This window comes from Arvicola amphibius, chromosome 12 (genome assembly GCF_903992535.2).
Source record: "Arvicola amphibius chromosome 12, mArvAmp1.2, whole genome shotgun sequence".
Taxonomy (NCBI): domain Eukaryota; kingdom Metazoa; phylum Chordata; class Mammalia; order Rodentia; family Cricetidae; genus Arvicola; species Arvicola amphibius.
Window position 1 is genome coordinate 35,316,008 of NC_052058.2, and position 21,615 is coordinate 35,337,622.

General features: G+C 41.6%; 1 protein-coding gene across 1 annotated transcript in view; it reads left to right on the plus strand.

Moving 5' to 3' along the window:
* Grid1 (glutamate ionotropic receptor delta type subunit 1) overlaps window positions 1–21,615 on the plus strand; it is a 729,852-nt gene that overhangs the window by 684,612 nt on the left and 23,625 nt on the right. Inside the window, exon 13 of the mRNA XM_038349621.1 lies at window positions 479–674. Within this exon, the coding sequence (XP_038205549.1) occupies window positions 479–674 (196 nt within the window). The remainder of the gene's footprint in view (window positions 1–478; window positions 675–21,615) is intronic.

A 21,615-nucleotide genomic window follows, 5' to 3' on the forward strand; every position in this document is an offset into this window, starting at 1 on the left:
TGTGTTTGTGCCGAAGTAACCCGAAGTCTCAGGACTAGTCATCTGCATCATCCATCCTGCCCGCTCAGCTTTTTGGTGCGCAGGGCAGAAACACCAGTAATTTGTGTTTTGTGCTGCCCTGACTCTGTTATACTGTGATTTCTTGCCTTTATGTATATTTCTGTAGCTAGACTTGAAGCTTGCTGATGGCAGGAATCATTTCTGACTTACTGTTTCATGCCTTGATCTCAATACAATGCCTGGCTTTATATGCTCGGTCACCTTACTGAGGAAATGTAGCTGAGACATTTGGATGCTGGGTGTGAGGAATGTGGTTAATGGGTCATTGTAGGACTTAGAACTCAGGAGGGGCTCACAAGCCGTTTTATCCTTACAATGTGTAGTATGCAGCAAGTACCAATCTCTCTCTCTCTCTCTCTCTCTCTCTCTCTCTCTCTCTCTCTCTCTCTCTCTCTCTCTCTCTCTCTCTGCCTTTTAGGACGTTTCAGGACCTGTCCAAGCAACTGGAGATGTCTTATGGCACTGTGCGGGATTCTGCTGTATACGAGTACTTCAGAGCCAAGGGTACCAATCCCCTGGAGCAGGATAGCACTTTTGCTGAGCTCTGGCGGACCATAAGCAAGAATGGAGGTGCCGACAACTGTGTATCCAGTCCTTCAGAAGGCATCAGAAAGGTAGGCACAACTGGGATCAGGGTGCAAGAACTGGAAGAGAGGCCATGAATTGTATCATGCTTTAGACCAGAGATACCTTCCCAGAGGCATCTGCTTGTAGGTAATCCATCCTCTTATTGCTCAAGTTGATGCTCACTCTTAGCTGTAGAAGCAGAGGAGCTGTGCAGTAGATGCTGTCTAGGTTTCTGCGGGAAAGTTGGTCAGGAGAGGGCAGAGAGGTTAAAACAGAGCCTCGTGCCTCTCTCCACATTTGCAGTTCATCTTGTGGCACCATGAACCTGCCCCTTACAGCTGAAAGCACTTGGTGAAAACAGAGCTCCAAATGAGCAAAGAGAACCTTCGGGACAGGTGTACCCATGGCGCATGGCCCGAGATGCTAACACAGGGAAGGCCACATGGAGCAGAGATGATCGATGAACATCTTTGGGCTGTACTATGGAGAAGGGGTGTTTTGCAGATGGTGGGAAGGACAGTGATTCTGGGACGGAGCCTGTACTGGAGAGGGAAGAGGCCAGAGCCAGAGTAGAAGGTCAGAGAAAGCCTGTCGTCTTCTGGTTTGCCTTTCTGTTGTTATAAACACCATGGCCAAAAGCTGCTTGGGAATGGAGGGCTGTTTTTGTTGTTTTTCATCTCCGGATTCCAGGTTACAGTCTGTCTTTGGGGGATGTCAGGCAGGAAGCAGAAGGCAGGAACTAAAGCAGAAACTACAGAAATGCTGCTGATTGACTTGCTTCCCTGGCAAGCTCAGCCAGTTTTCTTATGTAACCCAGGACACATGTGCCCAGGGATGGCACCATCCACAGTGAGCAGGGCCCTCCTATTTAAGCTGCCAATCAAGAAAATATCCTCACAGACAATGCCACAGGACAATCTATTGGAGTCAATTCCTTAATAGAGGTTCCTTTTCCTCAGGTATCACTAGGCTGTGTCAAGCTAACGATAAAATCTAACCAGGACAGTTACTGTCTTGAGTAGCTTGTCAGACATTGTTCCTTTAGCCAGGTTCCTACAATGACTTACTCTGAGAGTTGCTATATCATCCAATGAAGGTCGGAGACACAGAGTCTCACTATGATTAGACTCAGACTCCTTGTCTCCTTGGCATAGAGACTAAGGATTGAAATTTGTTGCTATGTGTTTAGTCTGTGACTTTTAAAATTTGATGGAAGAAAAGTGGTGTGATAAATGCAGGTGTCTTGTGAGTGACTGCTGCTGTTGCCATTGGCATCCTTCAGTCCAGAAATCCTAGCTTGGGGCAGCCACTGTCCCTAAGGTCACTTATAAACTGTGAGTGGCCCCAGGGCAATACTACAGTCTTGCTGCCCAGCAGCCTCACCGTTACCTCTTATCCTTCTCTCTCTCCCCTCCCTACCTGAAGAATCCTGCTATCACCCCAACACACACGCACACGCACACGCACACGCACACACGCACACGCACGTGCACACACTTTAATCCTCCTCTTGGTGATTCAGAAACCTTCTGGCCATGCTGCACTGTGCCAAGGATGTGAACTGAACTTGGGCAAATTTCCGTGGCCACCTACTGACATTGCTATACTCTTCGTGAGATTAGCACCACACCTTCAAACCTTCCAGTCCCATCCATCCCAGGGGAAGCCTAGGACATCGAAAAGGAGAGGTCTCAGCTCTGTGTGGGAATCTTCGTATGTCCTGGCAGAATGTGGTTTTTGTTTCATGGCCTCAATGTGTGCTAGATCCTAACTGGGAATACGTTCTTACACATCTATTTGCAGGGACTTAAGAGTCTATAACATATGTGGTAGATTTTTTAAGTCTTTATATTTAACCAGAATAATAAAATGTTATGTAACTGTGCCCTTATCATGCTTACAAGATTAGCCCTTCTTAATTCCTACTGCGCTATACAAGATCTCCAGCCTTGTGCTCCTAGGTTCTCTTATATCTGTGACATCCAGTTTGTGGTGGCAGGTGACTTCATTTGGAGATAATGAATACAGAGTTGACTAACTGCCTTTTTTTTTCTTTTTTCTTTTTTTGGTTTTTCGAGACAGGGTTTCTCTGCAGCTTTTTTAGAGCCTGTCCTGGAACTAGCTCTTGTAGACCAGGCTGGCCTCGAACTCACAGAGATCCGCCTGCCTCTGCCTCCCAAGTGCTGGGATTAAAGGCGTGCGCCACCACCGCCCGGCACACTAACTGCCTTTTTTGTGAGTATGAGGCCTAAGTGAGCAGCTTGGAGTTCCTTTTCTTGACCTCTGTATCTCAGAAAGAGTCAATTCTCATGGACGATCTTACAAAGACGCAGTAAAATAGCACTACATTTAGTACTTCTTAGAAAGAAAAGGGTAGCTAGTTATCAGGAGACATTTTAAGGATGGAATAGTTACAACACTTGTGGTCATATATGATGACTATCAAGAATATATGATGTAAAAAGAATATATGATGGACTTCTACAAACCAAAAAGGAAAGCCCAATCAATTTAGTGAAAACTGGGCAAAAGTCTTACACAGGCGTTTCCCAGAGAAGCAACACATATGGCCAATAATCACAGAAAGAGATGCTTAAAGTCGTTAGTGTTTTATGAAATGCAAATTAAGATCATAAAGATACATCATTTTACACCAATTAGCCTGGTGCAGAATGAGAGGTGGTAGAGAAGATACAGTCTAACAGGTGCTTAATTGTTGGTGGGGTTGTACTCAATACAGCCCCTTTGGAAAAGGGTTTGCCATTCTGTATAGAATGAGATGCCATGTATTCTGTGGCTCCACTTCTGTGTATCGGCCAAAAATTAATGTCCCCACAAACTCCTGGAGACAGGAAGGGCCATGGTAACATTAGCCCAAACCCTGGAAACAATCCAAAGGACCCATAACATGGAGAAAAACATCCGCAATAAAAAGGATGAACTACAGTTGCCTTGAAAGGTGTAGATGAATCTTCGCAGTGTAATATTGAACAAGAATGCATTATAGGCAATTTCATCTGGGTCAACTAATAGAAAATAACATACCATCACCCCGTTTTGAAAAATGTATAAAGCACTCTGAGATACACATCCAAAGTAATGATAAAATACAAGAGTCACCATGGTGATTCTGCCGATGGGAGACATGGGGAGCAGGAAGAAGAACAGTTTCTTACTGTTGGAGTAAGTCAATGTCACTGTTAGCTGTTGGATAAGCAGTGGTTTTATTTTTTTCATGTCGCACAATATTAAGTAGTAAATGACTCAGTTATCAAAAAGAATCATGAACAGATATCCTAAAGCAAGGTATATATGATTAATATAATTCTATGCATCTATCTGCTCATCCAGATAAATCCATACAAAATCAAGCCAACTCTGGCTCCAGATGTGCCCATCCTTTCCTGTTTAGTCTGTATGCCGGCTTTGGTGTCGGACAACCAACACATACCATTAAATCCCTCTGGGAGGGGGCTGGAGAGATGGCTCAGTGATTAATAGCTTTGCCTGCTCTTCCAAAGGTCCTGAGTTCCCAGCAACCACATGGTGGCTCACAACCATCTGTAGTGAGATTTGGTGCCCTCTTCTGGCCTGCAGGGATACATTCAGGCAGAATACCATATACAATAAATTAAAAAAAAAAACCTCTGGGAGGTGACAGATCTGGAGATCAGTCATGGGGAGATGCCACTCCCCTCAGCCCTAGTCCATTGTTCTTGCTCATGAGTAAACAGTTAAAGATGCAAATAAAGAGTCCTTATCCAAGCTCATTGTTTCAAGATACAGAACATTGTTCTTTTGGAATCTTTATTATACTTATGACATCATCTTATAAAACCTAATCTGGCTTCAGGGTCACAACTTCCTTCCCTTCCCCCCTCCCCCACATTTGAATCTCCAAGGGGGGAATTGTCTGCCAGCACTGAGAAAATAAATGTTCAGGCTTTTATAGTCAGGGTCATAAAAATGAGTTTTTAGTATTACCAGAAAATGAAGAATGTTACTTTTTTTAAAAAATTGGAAAAGAGCTCTGATTCCCTACCAGATCTCTTCCCTTCACTGGTTCGTGTGTAAGGTCTGGACAGAAAAGCTTCCTCTCTGCACTGTGGAGCTATCCCTCCCTGCATGAAGATGTATTTGGTAACCTTACGGGTCGCTAGGCGACAGCAGACCAGACTACCTCTGGTTATGCTCTAAGTGCAGACCATGTCCCTAATGTCATAAGTATAACTCTGTAGGGAGAATTGACAAGTCGGAAGACATGGGCTGCAGCCCAACCTCCCTTAGAAGAGCAGCCTCTCCAAACGCCAGTCAGAACCTGCTTGCTACTGATCCCTGCAGACTGCCCTTTAAGGCTAAGAGATGCCTTCCAAGGGACTTTTTCTGGAGCTGCCGTTAGCCACAGAAGGACAATCACACTTCTAATTTCCAGTTGCTCTTTGGTGACTCTGGCGCCATTTCCAGACAGTGTGCAAAAGTGGAGCCATATCTAATTGCTACTAAAGTCAAGGACCTTAGTATCCGGGCAAAGCTGGGGAAGTGCTATTGTTTTTTATTTGGAAGTACTGCAGCTTTTAATGACCTGAAACCAGCTTGCCTAGGATATTGCTTAGAAAGAAGCAATCCCTTTTCTACAGTAGCAGAGCTGGAAAAGTTTTGTCCTGGTTGCCCTGCAACTGAGTTCTACTGCTTCTTGCCCAACACTGCTCAGGCAAGGAAGAACACAGGCTGTTCTGGGCTGCAAGTAAGACAGCAAGGAACAATTCGGAAAGAGAAGGAATTTTTTTTTATTTATGAAAAGACTACAATGCTTATATTTTGCAAAACTGCCAGTCATCTCAATAAAATTGCACTCTTCCTGAATGAGTCATTTGTTTGCTGTCTGCAGGAGCCGTGGCAGATGAATTAAGCCCACAGTTCCTGCTCTCTGTTAGCAGGTTATGAGCCCTAGGTTTCTCCGACAGAAGAGCAGGGAAAACGTGGCCAGGTTGATTTTTCGGCTTATGACTTCATAGCCTTCTCCTGGAAGGGAATCCTTCTGGTCCTGAAGGATGCGTGGTAGAGAGAGGGGGTGAGGCAGCCTTCGCTCTTCTCAACCATACATACTTAGCAGACCAAAGGAAGACTAAGGGGTCACCATTTTCTGCACCTGCAGGGTAATTTTGTTGAAATTCTTTCTTAGGTTGTATTTTGAAATTAGTTTCCACACATCCTTAGTTTTGGCTCAAGCATTTCCCATGCCCTCCTCTCCCCTATCCCACTGTACCATCAATGCTTAATCCTTTAGCTCGCATTATTCTTCCCTCTTTCTTCTTTTCACATGTGTTCTAATATCATCTAACTTATTTTTCCTTTGATTTGGGATGCATGATAGTAGACTTCTATGTGGCTTTTCACATTTCCTTCCTTTGAATTATGCCTATTTTTCACCTCCTGATTTCCACCAGAGTCACCCACTCTTCTCTGCATAAAAGCCTTTCTGCACCCAGCATTCCCACCTCACAGTTAATTTGCCCATAGCCCCACCCCCACCCCCACCACCAAGGATCCGAAGACAACAGAAGAGTTCTCACAAAGACTGGAGGACTAGGGCCAGGTGCTGGGAAGTGCTGTGTTCTAGACAGGAGCAGACTATTGCAATCATCACAAGATCTATCAAGCTGGTGACAGTTCCAGCATAGGTGGACAGATGGTCTCCAGAACAAAGCCCTCACTAAGAAACTATTGGCAAAGGATAGTTGTTGGGGGAAGGAGGATCACTATTTATAGAGGATGTGGCCTCTAGTAGATTTCCCATGCTCCAGGGAATGCCCCATATCCATGGACTTACCTAGTGGGTTGTGAAAAAAGAAGGTACATGAAGTTGGGAAGGAGGCATGTTATGGAGAATACAGGGAGTTGGAAGGAAGAAATGTGGCTATATTATGATCATATTTCATCATACACATATATGAAATTCTCAAAACTAAAGAAAAATGTAAGAAACCATAAAGACTCATCAAAGATTGGCAAATCTATGCCATATGGTTATAATCCAAATATATTTTTTGTAAATAAAATGTTACTAGAAGATGTCTCCACCCATTCATTTAGATTCCATTTCTGTCTTATATCTTGCTAATTGAGCAGAGTTGATAGAGACCATATGGCTTTTAAAGCCTAAAATAATTATTATCTATTAGTTTACCAAAGAAATTCATGACTGTTGGCTCAAGCAGAGCTGTGTATCACTCAGTTGCTCATAGGCACTGCTAGTTACTCATCATCAATATTCTGCATGATCTGGAAGTTTATGGGGGCCTAGAAAGTGCTGTAATCTACCTCTACACCATTGTAGAGCTCATCAGTTCCTCAAGTGGCTCATCATCTAGTGCTCCACCACCCAGGAGCTCATTGGTACGTTTAGCAATTCATCCTCTGTGCACTACCCAGCAACTCATGTTTTAACCCTTGTCTAAATTCGGGTTTCTGTTGCTGTAATGACAAAAATTCACCTGGGAAGGAAAGGGTTTATTTGACTTACACTTCTACACTGTAGTCCATCACCGAAGGAAGCCAGGACAAGAACTCAAACAGGGCAGGAAACTAGAGGCAGGAACCAATGCAGAGGCTGTGGAGGGGTTCTGTTTACTGGCTTGCTCCTCATGGCTTACTCAGCATGCTTTCTTATAGAACCCAAGACCACCAGTCCAGGGATGGTACCATTTCAATAGGCTGGGCCCTCCCTCATCAATCACTAGTTAAGAAAATGCCATTATAGGCTTGCGTACAGTCCCATCTATGGAAGCATTTTCTTAATTGAGGTTCCCTCCTCTCAGATGACTTTAACTTGTGTCCAGTTGACATAAAACTATCCAGCACAACCCTATACCATGTAGGAGTTCACAGACCCTTTGACTAGTTCATAATTTAGTTTTACACCATTGTGCTGTTTACAGCCACATCTCATAGTTCCTCATCTAGCTCTGCACTATTCAGGGTCTCCTGGGTACCTCTAGTGGCTTTGCCTGTGCCTTTACACCTTCTAGTAACGTGTTCACTGTGTGCTTTTTTGTTGTTGTTGTTCTTTCCGGTTCATCTCAGGTGACATAAGAACTTCTCCCTCACTATACTATAACCAAATTTTGTGCTAGCCTGGTATAATCTCACCTTGGCATCCCTTGCACACTCTCTGAGCACCAGGCATGGTGCCAAATGACTTACACACACTGTTGTTTACATCCTAAATAGGCTAATTAACTTTCACTGTCTCCAAAATGTAAAAGTGGGACTTTAACCTAAGAAAGCATGACTGCCCAACGTTACACAGACAAGAATGGAGCAGTCACTAAGCCAATGTTGCCTGTTCACACAGGCTAGCCCTGCCATTCCATTCCCTTAATGTGTTTGCACTTCACATACAGGGCTTTCATTTCCTTTCCACGTGCATGCTACACTAGCAAGCTATATGCCTAGCTTCCATTTTCAATATTATCCATCCTTCCGTGTGTCATAGCAAAGGTTATTTAGATGTGTGGTCTTATTTTTCGACTCTTAAACTATTAAAAATTATCAATCAGAGGGATTCTGAAATGCAGAATTGAGCTCCCAAGTGGTTCAAATTTATATGATAATAACTATGTCTCATGAAGCTAGACTTTAATGTTGCTGGCGGGAATATATATTTTTTTCTTTAGTTCAATCAGCTCCAGCAAGTGACATCCAACATAACCCAGTGTCTGTGCAGTGCCATGCTGATCTGGATTGTCAAACGACTAATCCTTTCCATAAATCAGATCTAATATTTAATAACATTGTCATATGGAATATAGTGTTGATAGTTTAAATGTCAATCTTTACAGCTCATTGAGTTTTTTGAATAAATAAATGAGTAGCTTGTCTCGGACCTTGTGGCTAGAGACAGTAATTTTTCAGGGAGGGAAGTAGTTTTTGAGGCCACAGTCTTCACAGTATTTCTTTTCTTCTTGGTGCATATCACTGAGGTCACGAAGAAAAAAAAGAAAAAAACCACAAGGAGAATAGAACACACATCTTCCTTATTTCTCTGTCTATCTAATGCCTGACTGGGTACACCTCTCAGTGCCTGCCTGCAGTGGTTCCTGCTCTCTTCCTTTCTGCTCTGTGATGAGGGTTGCTCTCACTCTGTGCACTCCTTGCAATGTCAGGGATCAGTTCTGTGAGGGGTTGGGGAGGTGGTCCCCAGAAGCACTGCAGCATTCCACTGGAAGACTGGAAACTTTAGAACTCCATAGCACCCACCTGTGGCAGACTAGGTAATAGCGATGGCTGTGTATGTGACAGCATCCTGGTTTTGTGTCATAATGGAATTTCCTACTGAGAAGAGAGGCATACTTCTCCCAAAGGGGTACCTCTAGTGCTTTTTGGGGATGCTTGATTAAAAGACCAGGATAGTTCGGCATAGATAATAAGAACAGGGCTGGCAAGATACAGGCAGTAGAAAGCAATAACTACTGATACCTAACTGCATGCTTTAGGACCTAAATTATGTCCTCCATTTGCTTCCAAGCCAGTCTGGTGCAGTTCTCTGAGCATCCTTCTTTCTAAGCCACTCACATTGGATGATCAGTTTTTCATTTCTATACCTTTTGTGTCTGCTTTGCAGCACTTTATCCATTTTACAGGTTGAATGGTCTCTTTACTCATTCATTTATTCATTTATTCCCTTATTCGCTCATTATAGAAAGGCAGTGTGAGTGGGTTTTGCCTAGGAGTTCTACATGTGAGTATAAACTGCATGTAATTTAATCTGTGGCTCTGAGCAGTTGAATTCACCTTGTTGAATCATTGGTGAGACTTCCGGAATGTCTGCCCAGCTGCGATGTTGATTTGCCAATGTGTACAGCTGAAAGAAACCAGTGAGGAGTGTAAACCCAGGCATTCAGTAGATGTCAGGACCTTGTCTTAGCATCTGCCATAGGAAGATGAAATTTCGGAAGAGAAAATTAAGCAAAGACAAGCACCCCTCAGGCTTTCAGGAGGAACGACTGGCATACATAGAATAAGATGCACACATATGTTGTTTACCTCAGGAGTTTAGGCAAAATATACATTTCCATCACCTTCAAATGTTCTCTAGTCATGTTCTACACACAGAATTTGCAGGATTACATTTACCTTTCTCGTGGTTCCTAGAAATGGATTCAGAATATAAATACTCATATTCACCTTGTGTCACCCAACAAAGTTTCTGTAAGACTGGCCTATGGCACTGTGATGATCACTTTGTAACTGTTCTTCCTTTTGTCTTTGGTGTTTAGAACAGTATTCCTTTTGAAGAATAATTCTCAACTTGTTTATCCACTCTGCCTGGAGCACATTTCCAGTGTTGACAATAGAGAGCTGTTTTTAATAGGGCAATATACATTTTTACAGAAGTCTTATGTGGAGTTGGGTTTCCATTTTTCTTCGCTGGATGCATAGTGGTGGACCTGCATGGTCATGGAGTAGGTGTGGGTCTGTTATTGTGTAGAAATGCCTGTCTGGTGTTATGCTGTTTCATACACCCATGGGCAACACACTGCTTATGTAAGCTCAGATTTCTAGACATTCCAACCAATATTAGTGTTGCTAGTCTTTGTGACTGGCTTTGAAGTTACAGTCAATTTTAACTTTTTGGCTAAATCCTAGTCAGTTCAGTGGGTGTGAAGAACTACCTCATTGGCTGCTCTAAGTTGGTGGCTACTGATGTTAACTGTGTTCATGTGCTTATTGGACAGGCATGCATCTTCTTCAGAAGTGGGAGCTCAAGCCTTTTGGTAAATTTTATTGGTCTTTTCATCTTTTCAATGCCGATTTATATGAATTTTTAATATATTCAGACTATAAGTCCTTAGTGAAACATAAGTGCCACAAATATAATTTCCAGACTGTAACTGGCCCATTCATTTTTTAATGGTGTCTTTTGAGAAGCAGGAAATTTTAATTTTGATAAAATACTATATATAAGTTTTTAATTTTTTATGGTTAATACTTGTGTCCTGCCTAAAACCTATCACCTAATCTAACATTCAAAGTTTCTTCTAGAACTTTTAATACTTAGTATCATTTAATACTTAGTATTAAAGTATGTTTTATTTGGAATGAGATAGCTGTTCAGATTTATCTATTGTCTATAATATATTCACTTAAATAGGTATCATTTGCTAAAAATAACAATAATCCTTGGCTAGCCCAACACATAGCTGAGATCTCTTGATAATCACAGGCAATATTCATGTTTCTCTGTTTCCTGATTCTCTATGTCTGCTTTTGACCAGTCAGCTCTAATACCAGTACAAAAATGATAACTGTAGTTTTACAGTAATTCTATAAGCTAGAAGCACGAATATTTTCATCTTCTCACATAAAATTGTTTCTGCACCTCTGAACTCCTGACTTTTATTTAAATCTTAGAATTATCTTGTCAGTTTCTTCAAAAAATTGTTGAGATTTTGATAGCTATAACATTTAATGTATGGACAAATTAGATAAAAATATATCTCCTTATATTACTGAGTCCTGAATATGTTTTGCTCTGAAAACCAAAATTAGCTAAATTTTCCTTCATTGATCTTCTTTGTTGTTTCCGTTTTAACTTTAGCTTTTCTTAAAACCATTTTTCTTCCGTTGATTTTTAGTTATGATTTTTCTCTGTACTCATATAGTTTCTTAATATTGGGCTGTAGATCATTAATTTTATATGTTTTCTTTCCTAATATGAGCAATAAATCTGCTTACTTTCAGCACTCCCTACAAGTTTTTAAATTTTATATATTTTTAAAAATTCTCATTAATTTAAAATTATGAAGGATCAGTAGATTGCAATAATGTACTGTGCATTTTTTAAAAGCTAGAGGGAGGAGTTAGAAAGTGTTGTCACGAAAAATGATGGATATTTAAGGTGGCAAGCATGTTTAACTTGATTTGAACATTATGTAGCATGTACAGGTATCATGCATGACATAGTCCCTCATTCCATGTGCATACTGTTGTTATGTATCAGTTAAAATTTCAAAATAAAAATATCACATTAATCATTTTTAGATGAAGAGGTGAGGTTTCACACTAAATTTAATGTCCAAGTGTCCCTGCTGAATTCAGTGGACAGAAACTAATGGCTGTGTTTTGGTTTTGAAAAGACCGTGGGCACAGAGCAGGGATTTCTTTTCTGAGCGAGTGAGACTGGTGTCGTCCTGGAATGGTTTTATTGGGCACACACATTGTGCAGTCCACATGTCTCTGTGCTTTTCTGTTTTGTAGAGAAAAGCATAAGACTGCAAGGGAAAACGGTCAAGCAGGAAATGAAACACGCAGAAAGATAATGGAATTCAGAGAGGCAGAAAAGGAAGCTGAACTCGGGGTGAACAACGCCCATTTGTATCTTCACTAAACAAACGTCCAGTTCCCTTGTAGGCGGATGAAGGTGATGATCTTTTCCCTGCTTCACAATTGCTGTCTTCTGAACCCCTTCTCCTGCTCGTAGGCTTCAGTCTCCCAAGTTCTAGAGACCTCGGCAACTAAAGGTTCCTGAGCTCCTTTTCCCAGCTGTAACTGTGTGGTGCACCCAAACTCCACATGCACAGCCATCCCCAATCTGTGGCAGTATTAAAATAAGTGATTTTAATAGCAAAAATATATAGGTTTACACGTACAGTTATGCTTATAATTCACATATAGTATTTAATTATTAAGAAAAATGCTAAAAAAAAATAAAATGAAGGAAGGAAGGAGGGAAGGAGAAAAGGAGGGAAAAAGGGAAGGAGGGAAGGAGGGAAGGAAGAAAGGAAGAAAATGCTAAGCCCAGTGAGATGGCTCAGCAGATAAGAGTCACTTGGTGTGCCAGCTTGAAGACTCGGGTTAGATCTCTTCAGACTGTACAGAAAGGAGAGACGAGTTCTGAGTGTTGTCTTCTGTGCATATGCCCTCACCCGTGTGGTGCCCAGACTCACACATCACACATGCACAAATAATAAAATAAAATTTTGAAAAGTTAAACTGAGCCAAAAAATAAAACTAAAATAAGCAGAATAAGCCAAATTTAATCCTTTTTACCACCACCTAAATCTGAATCCAGGAATTTCTATTTTAATCTTTTGTATATTTCTACCAAATGTTTACATACTTATTATGTTTTAAAATGTATTTTGGCTTTACTGTTGTAAAGCTAGGTCACGTTGTCTAACTAACACTTTGTTAATTAGGTATAAGGAAATTTACCTAAATTTTCCCTTCTTGGTTCTCATTTGGATAAACTCGACTTTTTTGCACATATAAATATTGTAAGGAACATTTTCATGCCTAATGTCTTTTTTCAACAGTTACTAGATTTATTTCTGTAGGTCTAATTTTCAAAAGCAAAGTCATAGTATAGAAAAAGGTATGAATGTTTAAAATGCCTTTGCAAAATAATGCTGAGTGTTACCAAAAGCAGAGGTTGAATGAATTATAGAAAATCTTATTTGAGGGAATTTTTAAAAATTCAAAAGTGTGTGAGTCCCCTCAGATTTGGAATGGCAGCACTCTGAAGAGGGAAGCAACAGAATTCGTGAGCCCCAGGCCAGCCTGGGCTGCACTGTGGGACTCTGTCACAAAACAAAACAAAACAAAACAAACAAAGACAAGAACAAGAGCAGAGCATCCCCTAAAAATTCAGATTTCATCATCTTTTTCCCCATTAAATCTTTGTGAGTTATTTTTAGGGCAAATAATTTTTTACTTTTTATCACATTTTATTTATTTCGGAGTGTCTGTATGTGTATGTGTGTGTATACAGAAGTCAGGTAGAGGTCAGAGGACAACTTGCAGAAATCTGTTCTCTCCTTCAACCATATTGGTCCTGGGGAATGAAATTCAGATGCTCAGCCTTGGCAGCAAGCCCCTTTATCCCGAGTCATCTCACTGCTTGTACTCTCTTTGTCTTTGTGTACGTTCGTACGCATGCATGTGTTCATGTGTTTTCCCCTGATTTTATTCATTATTCTTGGAACTGCACTGTTATTAAAACCATTTTCTGTTACATACATTTACCTCCCTGGACAAGATTAGGCATTGCCGTCATAAACTGTGGTGCACAAACTGGGGCTCATTGGAGGTAATTTACTGAGATTATGGTTAAAAGTCTACAGTTTTTCAAGGATGACAAACGATACATAGGATACACATATAAGCCTGTCTTAGTTGGCGCTCCTATTGTCGTGATAAAACACCATGACCAGAGCAACTTATGGACACAATGGTTTATTTTGGTTTACAATTCCAGGTAATAGTTCATCACTGAGGGAAATTGGGGCAGGAACCTGGAGGTAGGAACTTATCTTGAGGCCAAGGAAGAGTGCTGTTTACCTCAGGGCTTTCTTTGCCTCTTTTCTTAGCCCAGAAGTGTTACTGCCCACAATGGACTGGCCCCTTCCACATCAATCATCCATCAAGAAAATGCTCTAAAGACTTGCCTATAGGTCAATTCTATGTATGCATTTTCTTGATTAAGAGATTAAGAGGTCTACTTCCCAGATAACTCTACTTTGTGTCAAATTATCATTAAAATAAGCCAGCACGAAGCCTCTTCCCCAGATACATATTCTGTGATACTGTTTAAAGTGTTTCATATCTTTGTCCATTTATGATGCAGCGGTCGGAGGGGATTGGAAATAACCAAAATAGCCTTTTTAGAATAAATCAGTTTTAATAAAAGGAGAAAGTGGGGTACACTTACAAAGCCGAGGTTCCAACAACGCAGAGAACCAAGCGGAAGAAGAAGGCAAGCGGAAGAAGAAGGGGCCGGGCCTATCCCAAACCCAGTTCTTTTAAAGGTATCTTTTGCCCCTGGAGCGGCCACGCCCCTCAGACAAGGGATTGGTCAGCCGCCCCAACACATTTATTCATTAGTTGACTCGTTTCCTAGTGGTGAGATTAATTAATATGTAAAAGTGGATATTATGCATTCAGACTAACACCAAGAATCAATGTAAGGCCAAATGGAAGGTATAAGTTTGATTTGGAACCAGATATTATTGCCTCCTTCCTATTTTAGTCAGTGACTTCCTGACCTTCCTTGGGTCCCCAAGCCATGTTGGGACAACATGGAGATTCGTACTCTCACTAACATTAGAGAGGCCTAGAATGGACAGGAAGTGGGGTGGCTCTCCAGGGACGTCCTGACAGGCTGAGTCTGTAACCCACCCAGTGCTTAAACTTAGTTCTGCTTCAGTCCCACATCCTCAACCTGAGACTCTTAGAAACGTAGTCAGAACGATGCCTTGGCTTCCGCCTGCCACTGACATGACTCTTGTTACTAGCATCCGAGTGGTCCTCTTCTCAAAGAACCTAACACTGTGGTCACTGTGGTGAATGCTTTTTTTTTTTTTTTTTTTTTTTTTTTTTTTTGAAGGCCAGGCTGAAGGCTGGCTGTCTCCCAAGCTTTAGTGGAAGCACCCACTCTTCCGGCCCCTCCCTCTTACTGCACTGTGGGCCCAGTGAGATATCATCCACTCCCCAGTGCCCTGCCTGGCACAGACCTCAGGACACAGCTGCTCTCCAGTGAGGCTCCTTTTTATGCTGTTGTCTGTCCCAGGAATGACCTAGGGGAAGGTGGACAGAAATAACACAGGAACTTTTGAAATTACGCATGCTTTTAAAAAGCAAACAAACTAAATGTTCAGTGAATGAAAAGCAGAAGTGCATAGGCACAGTCATGGACATTTCTGTCTTACGTGTGAATGAGCAGGGTAGCTGGGGTACCTACAGAAGGATAACAAGGAGGGCTGTGATGGTCAAGAAAGGGCCGAAGTCCTCTGCCCTGGACCTAGTGAAGCTTGCTCTCTCTCTCTCTCTCTCTCTCTCTCTCTCTCTCTCTCTCTCTCTCTCTCTCTCTCTTTCTGAAGCTTTTTAACATACAACTGGCTGATTTGGCCCATGTATGACCCCTTACTGCTTTATTCTGTTTGATGGTGATTGGTTTGGGATAATACAGTCCAAAGATCAAGGAAAGCCCCCTCTGAGTCTCCCTTATTAAATTACTTTGCTTTGGGTTTTGAGCATTGCCAAGCAAATCTCGTTATGAATTCTTCAATTACTTTCTTTTGCAATTTTTATAATTTGGTAGGGTTAGCTCAAACCAATATCCATGCCATCATGCTAACTTTGATTATTTTCAAACTCCTCATTAGAGGAGGTAGGAGGATGTTGACTCCCCTTAAATCTGATTTTATTTTACAGATTTCCTCTGCTCTGTAATTTGCTTTGTACTCAAACTTGATGTGCTTCCCCTTAGTGCTGGCTGTAAATGTGGAAATAGTCCATCCTATTTGTTCCACTGAATATTATTGCTTTGGGTTTATGACTTAAGTTTTTGCATTTTGAAGGGAATCGTTTTGTTATTTGATTACATAAAAATCAAGGAGCAATAGCTGATGAAAACAATTTTGATTTATTGCGTCAGCTAGCTTGTTGGCCATTTTTGCTAAGCTTATTTTTATCTCCATTTTCTTGCCATAATGTTGTTTGTCCAGGAGCAAAAAGAGAGAAAGGGAGGACAATAATACTTCCAAAGAAAGTGGGTGTGGGTGGCACGGGCTGATATACCTCATCTTCACAGGGGCGCTAGGGGCCGTATTTGCACTGTTCACATTTTGCAAATGCGAAAATGGCAAACTCAGTAGGATTTCATTTATTAATAAAATTGTTGAACTCCTTCCATCATCCTGTATTTTGTTAGTATCACCATCAACTTTCTCAGAAGAAATAGCGACTTTACATACAAAATGGGTAGATTTATTAAAGAGTTGATAATTCTTTACTCTCCAACATCATAGTGGCATTAAGATTTGCTGGCAGCCCTATATTTTAAAACTGTAGTGTATGTGTGTGTGTGTGTGTGTGTGTGTGTGTGTGTATCTGTGTGTGTATCTGTGCGTGTGTGTCTGTGTATCTGTGTGTGTGTATCTGTGTGTGTGTATCTGTGTGTGTGTATCTGTGTGTGTCTGTGTATCTGTGTGTGTGTGTATCTGTGTGTGTGTGTCTGAGTATCTGTGTGTGCATCTGTGTGTGTGTGTCTGTGTATCTGTGTGTGTGTGTATCTGTGTGTGTGTATATGTGTGTGTGTGTGATAGAAAGGATAGGGAGGGCACAAGAGCGTGGAGAAAGAGAGAACAGAAAAACAGAGAGAATGAATGAATATGAAGGAATGTGAGAGGGGGGTTACTAATTATCAAATTAGGAGGGGCAGCAAGAATAGCAGGTATACCAAAATAAGTGTGTATCTCTCACATCTGTGTCTTCTCACAAAGCAAAGGACTTGGGCCTACTCCGTGACGTTCAAGTTCTAGACCTCAGTTATGTGGAAAAACAATGAAAAAAAAATTTTAAGCAGTGTCCAGAGGCCACATTCCTGGGCTTCATACGGAGCCTCCATCAGGATAGTACAGACTTTAACCATGCATCCTAGTCAGATCGGCAGTCAGCTACCTGGTGTACTTCCAGCATTCCTTCTCTTGGCAAAGCTGTGGGCCTTGTTCAGCTGTGCAGAATGGGAGACTCTTTATATCTTTGTAGTCAGTTGTGACCTATTTCGCAGTTCTTCAGTGTGCTTAAAGGGCACAGTGCAAGCTATGTCAATCAAGGCTGACATTTTAGCAAAGGCCATAAAGGAATTCTTAGCTGCAAGTGGGTTAGAGGATAAGGCTCTTGAACCTAAACCCCAGGCATAGTCATCCTGCCACTGATTGTGAGCACATGGATTTTACTGCTTCTCTCTCTACCCAGCATCATCGGAATTGCCGTGACTGAAAACCTGTGTGACTGGAGAAGCATCAAGGGGAGGTTTCTTCTAACGGCCAAACCTCTCTACCCTCAGGGTATAGTTCTCAGGTCTGATTTGAAGTTTACCTCAATGATGTCAAATGCTCACTTATAGAAGCGGTAGCATGATACAATGAACGGACTATGATAATTAAGTCACAACAGCTAGGTTTGGTGTTGGCATCTATCTTTAACCAGTTATGAGATCTTGGACAGGTTAATGAACTCATAGATACCTGCATCCTTAGATACCTGCTACTTACCTAGTTGGGTTTTGTGAGTAGCCTTCTATTATTTTATGTTTTCATGTCATTTGAAATTACTTCTTTATTCTGGAAGATCAAAAAGAAAGTCTCCTTATTTCCAGAAGAAAGAGAATGTTCTTGCACCTTTCATGATTCTCTAGTGATTGGTTGCCCAAATACTCACTGCTACCTCTATGGGAATTTTGATGCTCATAATCTCACTTCATTTCTTCTTTCTTATACACACACATTCATATTTACACATGTAAACATATGCACAGTTACATTTCTACACATATAATTTGCACACCCACATAATTCTTATTTGCATATCTACTTATATACTTTTACACATTTAAGCGGCTCGCACACATCCACACACAGAGTCACACATATACCTCTTAGTGTTTTTTTTTTTAAATCAGAGGACCAAGGAATGCCACAGTTACACCTTGCAACAGACCTTTCTCAGAGATATTTATTGGGGGAGGAGAGTACAAAGGGCCACCTTTGAGTGGGTGTGAGGGGTGAGTGTATGCTGCCACAGGCTTTATAAAAGGTCCATGACTTATGGCAACAGTGGAAATGTGTTGCATTCAGCAGCTGGTGATGATGTGGCTGCTAGCACTTTGTCACTGAAAATGGGTTCGGGAAGCATCTGGTTCTGGAATGCGGAGAGTTCTCAGTTTACCAAAAATACCCATACACATTCATGTACACAGGCATTTCCACACACATAACAACATACATATTCACCCATTTTCCCACATTTACATACATCGATACTTAAGCAATTCTCATAATACACTCACATGGACATGCATTCTGACACATGTTACCATATGTACACACCCCCACACATGCATTGCCATATACATACAAACGTTTATACACCGTCATACATCCCCCTCACTAAAACATGTACACACACAATTCTCACACACTTGAATGCACACATTATCACACATGTGCACCCTTGCTACACACGCACATGCAGAATCATAAAATGTGTGCTGTGGCGTGGTGAAGGTGGCAGATGACTGATAGGTTGAGAGTGGGAAGAAAATGTTTTTCATTCCCAGCTGACGAATGTCTTCTGAGCCCTTTTAGGGTTTAACATAGGGAAAAAAGGCAGAGGAGGTGTCGAGCCCTCACTGTGTCCCAGGCACAGTATTCTGCACTCTGGAATGGAATGTGATGGTAGGTCTCTTAAAATCCAATCAGCTCTTGAGAATGTAGGTTCGCTTCCAAGCTGGAGGCGACAGGAGGACCTTCGTCTGCCACCATTCTCTACATAGGGCTCAAGATATAAGACTGAGTTCCTAAAACTTAGACCCTCTTAGACATCTGCAATCACAAAGGAAAGCCTTGCTTCGCTCCAGAAGCATGGGAAGAAGAAAAAAACTTAAATATTCTCCTATAATGGCATGACTCAGAGATGGCCATTGTTACTACTTGGTAGTTGATTCAACTCTTTGTAAATATGATCCTTTGACGTAGTCACTGAAAAGAGATGTCATTTGTTGAAACAACCTGTTCTTTACTACATATTCTAGTATTAGCTGTAACTTATTTATCGAAGCCCTAAGCATATCGTGTATGTTGAAGTATTTAATCCTCATCTGAGCTCTGTCCATTTTATAACCCGTGGAACCAAGGCCCGCGGCGTTAATCAACTTTATCTCTATGCACACAGCTGGCAAGCAATGCACCTGGGATTCAAACCATACACTGAGACTCTGAAGCTCCTGCTAATTCATTAGCTACAGCTCCATCTTTTATTATTTTACTTTTTTTTTGCCCTGCACACTTTTCTCAGCAATCAGTGCACTTTAAAAACAATATATTAAAAGAAAGATAATATTTCATACTGTAATGCTATCATTTACCTACCCAATTTTCAAACATTGGGCTTTTAGCTTCTAGTTTCTTGTTAGTTTAACATGTTGCTCTGATTTTTTTTTTGCACAAATATACTTTCAGCATCCAAGTAATTCTATAAACTGAATCCAAAGGGGTGAGCTGCTGCATATGCAGATTTGAAAAGCATGCAATTCTCCTCACCAAATCGCCATTCTAGAAATATCATGCCAGCCCACGCTCCAATATCAGCAAGCTATAAAATTTTCCTTTTCTCTGCAGATGGTCTTTGGGTTTTCCTGGTGCCTCTTGTGATTTGGCACAGTGTGTAATGTAGGTATAGCAGCAGCCAGGGTTCAGGCTGTGCCTGGCAATGCATTTCCATTGTATGAATATGACTGTAAGAGCTCAGTCTTTAGATAGTCAAAAGGCCTAGTTCTGCCTATAGAGAGAGTCAAGAAAAGGCAGGGAGAATGTTCCTTGGGCAGCTTAAGCAAATGAACCTGCATCAGCTATCCAAAGAATCCCTAGGAATAGCACCTACCTGTGTCCTTCCTTCCACTAGAATGACATAAGTTCCATGAAGCATCTTTGCCTGCAAAGCTGAAGAAATACATGCGCAGTTATCCACATGTAGGCTGTAATCAGCATCCTCTCCTGGGAATTGGTCCAAGGGCCAATTTGATGTATCCTTTGTATTTCAACAAATAAAGTTTGCCTGAAGATTAGATGATGGAGGCTTCCCATTAGCTAATAAAGAAACTGCCTGGCCCATTTGATAGACCGCCCCTTAGGTGGGTGGAGTAGATAGAACAGGAGGAGGAAGTGAGGTAGAAGGATCAGTAAGATGCCACGCCTCTCCTAAGTTAGTCAGACCACCGTGCCTCTCCTCAGAGAGATGCCAGACGAGATGAAGCTCCAGCCCAAGATGGACATATGCTAGAATCTACCTGGTAAGGCACCACTTTGTGGTGCTACACAGATTATTAGATATGGGTTAGTCAAGATGTGAGTAAGAGGCTGAAAATAATGGGCCAGGCAGTATTTAAAAGAATACAATTTGTGTGTTGTTATTTCGGGACATAAGCTAGCAGGTGGCGGGAAGCCGGCCCACAGCTAATTACTACAGAAAGATGTGAATAAGAGGCTGAATATAATGGGCCAGGCAGTATTTAAAAGAATACAGTTTCTGTGTAATTATTTCGGATAAAGCTAGCTGGTGGCTGGGAGCTGGGCGGCAGGAATGCAGCCCACAGCCCCTCCACTACAATTAGAGTGCAGAACTAAGCCACTAGAGGCCAGGCACTGGTGGCACACACCTTTAATCACAGGACTTGAGGGACAGATGGATCTCTTGTTAATTCAAGGCTATCCTGGGCTACACAAAATTGATCCAGTTTGAAAGAGAAACAGAGCTCACACAAAGATGATCCCAGCACTTGGGATCCCACACCTTTAATCCTAGTACTCGGGAGGTGGAGACAGGAGTGATATGGCTGGGTGGAGAGAGGAATGTAAGGCAGGAGGAGACAGTCTGAGAACAGGATTGCCTCTTTGGTTTGAGCATTGGTAGAGGTAAGAACTCTCTAGAGACTGGCCAGTGTGCTTCTCTGATCCTCCATGCAAGCTTTATTGGTTAAAACACAAATAAAATTCCATTACACATAGACCTGGGGAATCTTTTCTTTAATCTCCCTTTCATGAGTTCAAGCAGGGCAGAGAAAGCAAAGATGTCTTTGAAGATAGCTGGAACCCATGGTGGTCTGGCTCCATGGTTCATTTATTTGGAATAAGATGCTTTCTCTTCCAGAACCCTGGTCATGTCATCTGGAAAAGGAGTGTGAGACTCTACTCTTGAGAATAATTCCGTGGCTGAGAGATATTGGACTTCTAAGTCGTGATCCCTAGTAACTTGTTCCCAACACTGCAGATGCCCAGCTCCTTCAACATCTCTTTCCAGGGTCTTTGTAAATGATTCTGGCAGCATCAGTATTCTTGTTTGATTGACAGAGCATCATGGTATCACTCACCCTTCTCTACGCATTTAGGATGAAATAGAAGAACACAACGGTGTTCTTAACTCAAAAGC